This window comes from Anser brachyrhynchus (assembly GCF_964034855.1).
Source record: "Anser brachyrhynchus genome assembly, chromosome: 8".
In the NCBI taxonomy this organism is placed as follows: Eukaryota; Metazoa; Chordata; class Aves; order Anseriformes; family Anatidae; genus Anser; species Anser brachyrhynchus.
The window spans coordinates 388,417-400,139 of record NC_137702.1 but is presented as its reverse complement, the minus strand read 5'-3'; the positions used below and the strand labels follow the sequence as shown (position 1 = coordinate 400,139).

The 11,723-nt window shown below is 37.8% G+C and overlaps 1 protein-coding gene across 2 annotated transcripts in view; it reads left to right on the top strand.

Annotated features, from left to right (window-relative positions):
• LOC308198929 (serine/threonine-protein kinase TNNI3K) overlaps positions 1-11,723 on the top strand; it is a 73,956-nt gene that overhangs the window by 51,071 nt on the left and 11,162 nt on the right. For both annotated transcript variants that reach the window (XM_080602194.1, XM_080602193.1), the window contains exons 18-22: positions 3-55; positions 1,464-1,516; positions 2,738-2,870; positions 4,688-4,797; positions 11,237-11,296. In XM_080602194.1, the coding sequence (XP_080458320.1) occupies positions 3-55; positions 1,464-1,516; positions 2,738-2,870; positions 4,688-4,797; positions 11,237-11,296 (409 nt within the window). The remainder of the gene's footprint in view (positions 1-2; positions 56-1,463; positions 1,517-2,737; positions 2,871-4,687; positions 4,798-11,236; positions 11,297-11,723) is intronic.

The following is an 11,723-nucleotide window of genomic DNA, read 5'->3' as shown; positions in this document are numbered from 1 at the left end:
AGTCATAATATTCTTCTGTATGAGGATGGACACGCAGTTGTTGCTGATTTTGGAGGTAAAGAGTTCTTATGAAAAATCTACAAATTAACTTAAAATTTTCTAAAACTAAATATGTGCTGACTAAGGAAATGTTGAGGAAGTTTGTTCTTCATTTTGTTATTATGAAAGGAGAGAAAAGGACCCTTTTAAGGATGAGAATGTCCCTATTTTGTGTCTCAGACAAGTTAGCAGTTGCTGTGGAGTACTCCACTGTATATGTGAGAAGAAAACCCAGATGACGGTGAGATGGGTGCATCTCAGTTTGAGTATGTTTTAGCGGTGGGTTAGAGGAAGCTAAGTGAATGCCTCTAGTAGAGGACGTGTCCTCCTCTTTCAAGACAAGTGCTCAGGATCTGAGGACAGTGTTGTGTATAGGTCTGTTGCTGTTAGCAGCCAAACTCCAGGGCAATAGGACAGGTTTCTTTCATTTTACTTAAAATAGCAGAATGTAGTTTTTTATTTCAGTTATGGACTTCGCATTTTCTATTCAAAATTAAACTAAGCTATATTTTATGAATCTGTATCTTGTGCATTGTCTTGGTGTTTATCAGTCAAGCTGCACAAGAATGTGTTCTTGTTGGTGCAAGAATGGAGTTTGGGGAGCTGGTTTTGACCTAGCTCCTGAAGAACTACTTCACCTAAGCCATTGTTACTGCGCAATATCACCACAGATGTGATCCCTAGAGATGCATGGATATCAGCTTAACACAGGAGTGTGGTGTTAGCATGATACTATCTGTGAGGGATGCAGTGCTGACCCAGACTTGCTGTTGTCGAGCTTGCTGGAGCAAGGAGATAGCACAAGGTTTGGACCACATGGGAATGCCTCCTTGTCTGGGGTGTTGCTGAAAATACTCCTGTTCATATAGATGAAAGCATAAGTGTATTTTTCTGATATGTCAAAGGCATCTGAAGTCCTGCTTGGGAACTTATTTATGTATCACAAAATAGAGCACACACTACCTTCACTGTATTAATGCAAGATCTTGTCACTTCTAGGTGTGCTGCTTTTCTGACATTAAATAAGACTGACAAGCTTCTTTGGTACTGAATGTCAATGCAATGCTCAGTTACTGTTTGCTGTAAATCTAGATACATTGATATTGACCAGTACAAATAAATGTGAGGTTCCAAATTCTGAGCTGGATCCTCAGTTGCTATAAACTGCTATTAATGTCGGCAGAGCTATGTAGATTTATACCAATGTTGAATTTGGCAGGCAGGTTTGAGATGCCTCATTGTCTCTACACACCCTTGTTGAATATCAGCCATCACAATTTGCCTGGATTTTGCCTGGATTTTCAAAACCCCAGTGCTATTAAAAAATACTTTTTACCAAGACTTTATTATTATTACTATTTATAATAAGTCTGGTATCTATAGTGGCTTGACAGTAAAACTTTTTTTTTTTCTGTGTGTTTCAGAATCGAGATTTTTGCAATCCCTGGATGAAGACAACATGACAAAACAACCTGGGGTTTGTTTCTTATTTTGTGCCACATAGTTTGTATAAAACATACAGGCAAGCTCAGTTTAGGAGAAAATTATATTAGAAATGTCATTTTTTGATGGATTAGATGAAATGGTATATTGTTATAGCTCTTTTTATATTTTTTTATTCAGGCCTCTTTACTAGCAGAGATTAGTGAATACAAAATATATTTTCTTAAACTGCAGCAGAAAACAATTTTATAAGGCTCTTCCTTGGGCTCTGTTGCCCCCCAAATCCTTAGTAAAGCATAATTTTTTCTATCCACCCTTCCCCACTGATATACACACATTGGTGTCAGGTGGTCCCTATTTCTAATGAGGAGTTAGTTATTTGACACTTATTTTCTTTCAGAATTCTTTTCTCCATTTCAGGCATATTGTTAAGAGAGACAGCTTTTATAAAACAGCATTGTCATTACAGGTTTTAGTCCAAGTGCATTCTGTATATCACACTGTGGTCATGAGGCTTTCCATCATCATAATGACTAATTGTGGAATGCTAAGTCTAGGGTTCAGCACTCATCTTTTCAACCAGTTGCTGTGTGCACTCAGTGTGGAGTACCTACTGCAGGTGTAGGCCTGGGCCCTGTCAGGCTTTGATGATCAGGGTTTGATGATGTCTTGCTGAGAAGGGCTGCTTTGTAAAGAGAGAAAGGTTAGTTAGTGAGGTGCCAACAGCTGGCAAAGAGACCCTGCACTCATCACTCCAGTGGAAGGGTGATTGATTGCTTGTGAAGCAGCCCCAGAATTGTGCTTCTGCAGAGAGCAGTAATATCCCAGAGAGGGCACTAGCCCAACACGGTGGCCATCAGTTTTTCCCTTTGAATCACAGCTAGACAGCTAGAGTAGTATTTAACTGGTATTAGATGGCAAGCTCAGACCTTATACTGTGGTCTTCAGACTATGTAAGGTTGAGTGTTTTGTTTTTATTCTAGCAATAATCTCTTCCTTAAAGCTTGATCACTATCTCTATAGGGTTGAAGCATTTATCATACTAATGCTGTTATGTATCGTGAAATAATTTCCTGCCTGAATTTTGCATGCTATGGTGAAAACTTTTCCTGGCAAACTTACCAGTTGTTTTATTGAGCAATGGAGGCAAGGAAATAACAAAAGAAAAGAAAAATAACAATACAACTAGAGGAAAAGAGACATGCATGAGGAAGTAAACTCTCTTAATGTATACCTGATGTTTCCTCATATGCAGAACCTACGCTGGATGGCCCCTGAAGTGTTCACTCAGTGTACAAGATACACCATAAAAGCTGATGTTTTCAGCTATGCTTTGTGTCTCTGGGAGCTGCTAACAGGTGAAATTCCTTTTGCTCACCTAAAACCAGGTAAGGTGCTCAGTGAGTTAATGTTTAAAGATCAGTTACACTGCAAGATATTAATTGACATTTTACTAAAAATTATTGTTAAGTGCTAAAACTCAGTGAAAGGCATAGAACTACCCCACTATAATGCCATATACTACTTATTTTTTATCATTCTATATTAGAGGTTTTTGACCTCCCGTAACATCAACACCAGCCTTTCCAGTTTGTCCTCCTATGGCATGGGGTCGATTTGTGACCATGCTGTTATGCAGCTCCCTCCACACAGGAGATGGCCTGGAAGAACCCCAATGATGTATTTTACTCCAGCAACTGAAAAACTTGTGGAAATTGGGAGATTTTTTTGTTTGTTTTAAGTGGTTTTGGGTACAACGAATACAGTTGCTGGGGGAACAGATGTGCAACATTTGTCAGATGGCTTTCAGGCAGATTTTTTTGATGTTTGGAGAAAGCATGGCCAATGGCAGCATTCTGACCTTTAAAAAGGTGAGTTTCTCTTCATACAAGTGTTTGTGCCCAAGCAGAATATAAATGTTTGTAATATTGTATGGATGCATATTCTGTAAAAAGCAACTTTGAAGGTGCTGTATCATTTTTAATATGTATAAAACTCCTACATTTACGACATATGTTTACATAATGTCTATTCAGTTAAAAACAAATCCCATATTTTTATCAAAGTATGTATTTCAAGGTAAGAAATAACAGGACAGTTTTTAGGAAGAAAGTCTCGTATCTGTAAAACACTGTCGCTCTAATTATGCATCAATGACTTTTTTTTTTTCTTTTTTTATTGTTACCTTTGTGCAGGCTTAGAGGTCCAGGAAGCCATTCTTCTGAAGTTCATTGTCATAATTAAGTGTTGAAAGTAACACATGATTATAAAATATCATGCTAAAAAAATCTCACCCATTGAAATGGATGTATTATCACATCAAAAGCAATTCCATCTGCCTTACTGAACCTAGTACGATATCCAATTCTGTTAATGTGTACTATATACTGAATAAAATACCTGTTCATCAGTTCTTTACCTGATGAAAATGAATAAATGTTTTTATATTGGCTTATAGTTACTCTGACCCAGAAGAATGATAGATGAAACAGCCAGTCAAAAACAGAAAATATTCAGAGGTTTAAGGCTATTACACAGGAGAGTTGAAAAGCATAACTAAGTTCAGAATTTTGGGCACCACCCAAAACCTTTTTGACTCATATTTGAGAAGAACAGATTCTTGAATACATTTTGCTTAAAAAGAATGCAAGGGACTAGCCATGTGTTTGGATTCAGTAAATGTGTTATCACAATTGGGAAAATATTTTGGCAATTTTATGTTGGTCTGTAGGGGCTACAGCTTATAAAATGATATGCACTAGACTTTTACTAAAGAAACACTTTGAATTAATTTTAGTAATAGAATGTAATAGAACTAACCACAGGTTATTTTAAGATATCTGAGTTGTTACCAATTTATCTGCAACTGGATTACACATTATCCTGTCTTAATAATTAGGAGAATAATTTATTAAAAACAAACAAACAAAAAAACAACAACAAAAAAAAGGTTAACTCATTTTTTTTTTAGGGATGAACCTGAACTAGATTGTCTTTCCATTCAGGACCATGGATGGTCTTAGCTATCTTTAAAAATGGTATGGATTTGAAAGCCTCTTTAAGCCACAAGTTTTTATCCACAGGTGTGGTGGCTATGGACTTTTGTACCTGGGGTGTATGGCAGTAGCAGATAGTCTGTGTCTTCCCTAGGAACACCTGTAACACCTGGATGCTCACATGTCTCTGTTGGGCTGTTCCCTTGCAGCAGCGGCGGCAGCAGACATGGCATACCACCACATTCGCCCGCCCATCGGGTACTCCATCCCCAAGCCCATCTCTGCCCTACTGATGAGAGGCTGGAACGCCTGCCCTGAGGTGAGTGCCCCGGCTCCACACAGCTGGAGAGGCAGCAGGACAAGAGGTACGGACGCTTAGGCCAGCCATTTGTCTGACTTCACAGGGCTTCCCCAAAAGTACCCGTAACCGTGAAAAGTGCCACTGCAGATTATCTGGGACAGATAATGGTGAAATGCTGAGAAATACAGAAATACAGAATAGTTGGTGAATTGAGGAGGAAAGCAAACGATTATTTAGACGTTCAATTAAATTTTGAGTAAATATAAAAGTTTGATTGTGACTCATACCGAGTGGAAAAGTATTTTCTGCTCTCAGACTTCTGTAGACTTTTTCTATGAATTACTGACTTTTCTCCACATCAAAAGTGAAATTTGAATCATCAAAAAGAGGAACCAAGTTACTGTGGAATTGTGTAAGCTTATGTTTTTCTACCATGCCCTGAGGTTTTTTCCCTGATACACTGAAAAGATACCAGCAGAAGAGTTGTACGGAAGACAGCAGGACCCGAATACAGCCAGAAGTCCCCTCCCTGGCCTTTCTGGCACATCACTGTAGGATCACTTCTAGGAACAGCTGGAGATAGGACACACAGACAGAAGTTATGGGAATTCTTGTTTCTAGGGCTACTTTCTTCATGGCAGTTGCTTTCAGCTCATAACACACAAAATTTCTCACTCTTTTGTGTTCTTTTTCTTAAGTTGCTATTAAGATAAACTCTAGATTCTGTTTTTCTTCTCTCAAACAGAGCATAGTAAGGCTAATGAAGATGCATTGCCTGGGCCTAGAGACCAGTCCTAGTAAGGTGATATTTTAGCCATGCGTTTTCAGAACCTTGGGTTTTGAAGTTGAACTAAGAATGTTTTGGATCTGCTCAGAACTTCTTATATGCAAAACTCTGGGTTCCAAGTAGCATCTCTAGCTAATTGTTTGGAGAGCGTGTGGTGACTGGTTATGAGATCTCCAGCTAGTAATCTTAAAAGCAGTCTACCAGGCTGCGAATGGAAGAGCACTTGTCCTGGAGAGAGGGCCAAATACCAGTCCCTGCCACCTTAGGAATGGAATGGGTATGTGTCCTTTATGATGGAAGAAGACCAGGAATCTTAGTAAGCTATGTGAATTTAAGATAGAATTTAACGGATGCTGGTAAATAAATAAATAAATAGTATTTTCCATCAAGCAAACATTAGTAAGACAAGCACAGTGATGTTTTAAGCACTGCACCTTGTACATTAAAGAGAACAGATGTGAGTTCCAGCATTGTAAATGTGAATTTTTACATTAAATTAAATTGATGCTGTATGTTTCAGGTCACAAGCATCAATTGCTGTTCTGGTCAGTTAACATTTCCTGTTTTATCTTTTTCTTGCTTGTATTCTGTGTTGTACTGCTTGGCTCTGACAGAACCAGATGTTTGCTGTCTGATTCTTCCCATTACCAAGACTCTTTAACATCCATGATTGTGTTGCTGCTTATTTAGAAGCATTAGGTTGACAAAATCAGGCAAGCTCAAGGCTTCTTTTGAGGCAAAACTCCCACAAGGGATGCTGAAGGCTTTTGTTCTTACAGGAGTTGCTATAAAAGAGAAACAGGAACATGATTTGCAAGCTGTAGAAATATTCTGGCTTTTGATTTCTGTTTCCGATTATACCTTTAATCAAAGCTGTATATATAGCTAAAAACATAATATTTAGTAACAGAACAGTTGGCAAACAATGATCAAATGAAAAAGAAAAAAAAAAGTGTCGTTTTTTTTTTAGTTAAAAAACACTGTTTTTTTATGATTGCTCCAAGCAATCGTAGCAGTATTCCCATGGAGAGGACACTGAAGCATGGCAAAGGGAAAGGGGAGAAGGGGGAGAGGGAGAGTTGTGATGAAGTTCACAAACACTCTTCTTTGCCAAGTGCAGATGAAGAAAATGCTGTTCACCACAGCCCTTGGCTGAGCAGCAGGAATTCATACCAGTGGTTTGCACTCTTCATGCTGTGTATTGCAATCTCTCTGTCAAAGCACAGAGAAAGTTCCATAAGCCTGTCCAGCTGCATTTCCCAACTCACTGCCATAATCTGTCTTACCTGGGTTGAACTGCAGGGACACAGCCCTCCTCCAGTCTTCCACTTCAAAGTGCTTGATATCAGAAGCTTGTTATCAGAAGCATCTTGGATTTTTGTGCATCCAAATATTAGATTTATTTATTTTGCTACACCATAACGTGCCATATTCATTTTAAAAATTGAAAGCCATCTGTTCCATTATGTTTCAAAATTACTACATTGCTTATTATTATCATTTTTAGTGTTCTGAGACGCTTTTCTCATGCACTGTTCTGCCAGACTGTTTCATTCTCATAAACTATACCACTGCTAATCCTAAAATCGGTCTCTCCTATTCCAGCTTTCTAAACCCCTTATGGGTCTTACTATTATTTCAATTTGCTCCCTATATGATATGGAATTCAATTTTCAGAGGCTTAAAATAGTAAACATGACGAACACTTTTTTCCCCTATTGATAACACTGGCAATTTTCAGATGGGATTCTGATTAATGCTGATAGACACAAACCTCTGAAATAAGTTACAATTATTAAACTCTTCTTTATAACAGAAAGCAACTGTACTCTGAATTTCAAAAAATATGTGTTGCATTTGCTGTAATTACTCTCTCTAGTAGCCCAGCAGTTTCTGCAGGATAAGAGTCTGATATAACGTAGTTATTGTGGTAAAGTTGTTACTATGGCACTTCTCTCATATATTACAATTAAGATAGTTTTTTAATAAGTGGGGAAGTTTGGCTGATTACCCAATTAACTCAATAGCAACGGCATTAAAGAAAATAAAATGCATGAGTATTCCCTTCTGAGAATATACAACAGTGGTTAAAGAAATACTGTTTTATGTTGGGTTTTGCAAACTATTGTTATTTCTGCACTAAAGATAACACGAACTAACTAGTTCAAACTAGTAGCCTTTAGTGCCACAGCAGGATTTAATGGTGCTTGAGACCATCCAAATAGATGACAGACAGACAGCAGTGACCCTTTACTAAACAGTCTTTAGATCTCTGTCCTTATTTTGAGCATGAAATCTTCCAAAGCAGATTGATAACTAGAACGCTTCTGATGCCACATCCCGCCTGTATTTTCTGACTGGATGGATTATACACAGACCTGTGTATTTGCACATGACAATTCAGCTGCAACGACGAGAGTGTGTGGGCACCTGTGCTGGCTCAGACCAATCAGTGTTGTCTTACTGACAGTGTTATTGTTCTGGCATGTGTAGATCACCAGAATAATGGGTTTTGTTTATAACATCTGGGCTTTGACAGTGTTGTTTGGTGATAGAGAATGTCAAGCAGTCAGATGAGTGTCATCTCCATGAAGTTTTTCTCACAGAGGATTACAGAGATGGGTACATCCTGTAGGTCCTTTCTGTGCTTCTGTGTATCAGCCAGGCAAGTGACCCTGTGTCTATAATACCATCTTTGCATACATAGCTGCAGCAATCACACACACATTTTTGCATATTGCCCTCAACTGTCTGAAAAGCCAAGAAAAATGCTCCAGAGACTAGAAATTCAGTTTGTTTAGAAAATGTTCCATGAAGTAGGATAGCTACATTAGGAGACACATTGGACGAATGGGCTTTGGGTTTGGAAATATTTTTTTTCGTATGTTTGGTTTGCTGGTACTATGCTGGCATTCAAGGACTTCATTTAACAAAATGAGAGTTTCAATATGGATGAATGGGAAGGGATTTTAGAACTTCTATAATTTTCTGGTGTTACAGAAGCCTTGTTGCATATGCTGCTTCATATTATTGAACCAGATACTCTGACTTTGAACTTCACACTGGAAGCAGAGTCCTGTATTTTTGCCCTTAAGTACCATTTTTAGTTAGCTTAGCTTAGAAAGACAGGTTTTTGTGTTCCTAAACCTATCCTTATTCTGGTACTTGAGAGCTGTACCAAGACAGTGGAAGAGGGAGGTTTGTGTAACTTTGGGCTACCAATTGCCTTCAGAGAGTTTTGCCCCCTTACTGTATTCCTGACTGGATACTTACCTAATATTTCATTTTGAGAATTGCAGATAAAATGTGTTTTCTGTGCATGGCATAGTTAGCTTATTTCATAGCTATTTTACTTCATTTTTGTTAGTTTCCTGGATACTTGAATATGGTCTTGTCTTCCCCTTTTATGAGCTAATGTTAGGATGGAGTGGAGGGTGAGGGGGGCAGTTTGTTTGTTTTTTCCATGTAACTATAAAGCATCTGCTAATAACCATCAGCAAGTAACTCACATTCTGTTTAGAGTTATTAATAAGATGTCATAGTAAATTGTTGACTTAAGCAAGCAGTATGTAATGAATAGAGTCACTGTATCTTGTTAGCATTTCCACAGCTCATTTAGCCCCAAATAAAAAGAAAACATCCTTTCAGAATTTTAATGCACTTTGCTGCTCATCAGTATCACTTGAACATCATTTAATCTTAGTAATGTTATAGAGCTGCATGGCAGAATTATAAGGCAATTGATAGCTCAATCAGCCAGAGGATAACTTGAATTTTGCACAAAATGTGGGCAAAAACTTACCCAAATGAGCTTTTTTAAAAGGTGTTTTGCTACATAAAATTACTTTACTCTCAGTAACAAAGATTTTGGATTACTTCTGAAGGCCTCAGAAAAGTTTCAGGACAGCCATAGGACAAAGAACATTACAGTGTTATCACCTTCTAGTCAGCATTTGAAAGGTTTGCTGTACAGTCAAAAGACTATCCTAAAACAGTGAATACAAATCTAGAATACTGCTATAAATTCACTGCACATACTGCACTGTACATGGTATACATACCATGGTATGTAGTGCAGTGCATACCATGTATGTATCTAGCATGTATAATAATCGTTGACACATTGATAGCTTCTGAGCATAACACACAAGAAGAGGAACCGTATGCTATTAGTGAACCACCATAACAAGTAGAATGAGTGAAATACCTAAATGGTAAAAAACATCACCATATAAATATCCATTTTGCAGAATTTCACTGTAGGTGCATAAACATATTATTTGCCTCTGTATTTATTTAAAAGAGGGGTCATTTGTTAGGGGAAAATGGTTGAACTTTGGGGCTCAATGGGTGTTCACAGAATTCTCCTAGGTTAGCTTAGTTTAAAAAACAAAACAAAACAAAAACTTAGGCAATAAAATGATGTCTATCTAGATGAATTTTGCTGAACATCTGTGAAATGCCTCCAGATTTGAAGACTTATCCTTTTAATTGTATTTAATTTCATTCAAGGTTCATCCCAACTGAAAGTTAGTTCCTATGTATCATGTCACATTTATCAAGTACTTGAACATCTGCTTTCTGCACACTCCTGAAAATAGTTGTTTACAAAGGCAAATGGATGACTAGAAAAGAAAATTAGACTGGCTCTTAACAAGCATTTTCCATTAGATATTTTAACTTGTAAGATTTAATGAGAATCAAAGTATTTGCCATAGAATCTGTGGCTCAGTTCAAATAAACAGTGCTTTAGGTTTAGTAAGTAAAACTCTTATTTTAAAGGCACTGGTCAGTTCTTCCATAGTCTCTGATGGGCTTTTGATCAAGTTCTGTTGAAGGTGGTAGAGCTTGTCACATGCAATAAATGAAGTATTTCTTAAATACTTTGTAGACTAGAGCTCAGTGATACTCTAATATTGCAAGAGAGGGGACTTAGGTATGTGGTCACATACCACTTTTATAACAAAATCCTATATAAAGGGAGCCACTGAAATCACCTCACAATCAAGTTCCTGTCCAGTCATCACACAAGATCTCCTTTCTTCTAATCAGCCTTGCACCAGCCAAAGAAGAGGCAACTCTGAGAACTCCTTGACCCTGTGAAGGATACCATGTTTGTAGGGAAGTTATTCGCATGGGAACATTTTGCTAGGCACAAGTTATTCACAGCAGTGAATAACTTACTGAAGTGAATAACTTACAGCAGTGAATAACTTATTGAAGCAACTTACTGAAGCCTGAGATTTCTATGAGATCACAGTATCTTTCCAAAGTAGTTCCTCCTTGTTGGTTTTGTTTGTTTGTTTGTTTGTTTTTTTATCATCTGGAATATCTCATTGCAACAGTTGGCATCATGTGACAGAAAGAACACCAATATTTCATTATATTACTGAAATCTTATGACCTAATCATTATTAGTTCAAGTCTAATTGTTACAAAAAAATAGAATAATGCAGTTAACGTTAAGCACACGACTCTTAGTTTCATAGCTTCGTACTAAACCTGCAGTTCCCATCAGATTCCCAAGCAGACTGACAGCAATGCAATGAAAATCAAAGAAAAGGAAATGGAGGGGATTTATGATTCATCATATATCTGTTAGTCTTTTTAATCATAGAAGATGTCCCTTCTATTTTTAACGCAGCTCTGCTTTTTCTATTGTATGCACAGGGAAGACCAGAATTTTCAGAAGTGGTCGCAAAATTAGAAGAATGTCTGTGTAATATTGAGGTAAGGACCTTATTTCTGCTGTGGTATATCTGTGTGTATGCAGTGTCATAAGGAATACAAATAAGGGAAGCAGCAGGTGCTGAGGAGAATGGTGGCTTTTGAGTCTGAAAGTGCACTGAAAGTGCTTGAGCTGCTTCATCCTGTTGCAAAACAACACATTGCATTTTTAAGACACATTATCAGTAATGGTTTTCATGGGTGTCAGAAGGAGGCAGTGGGCACCAGATATTGCTGTGAGTGTCAGCAACTACTCAGAGAGAGGAACACTGATGACAGAGCGCGACCAGTGGGGTGGAGGTGTGGTTCACATTAGTCCTTGGCAGGTTTTTTCCTCCCATTCATCAAACCCAAGTCTGCTTGGTTTAAGAAGAAGAAAAGACAAACTAGACCCATGGAAGAAAGGTAAAAACACAAAACATAAGAAGGA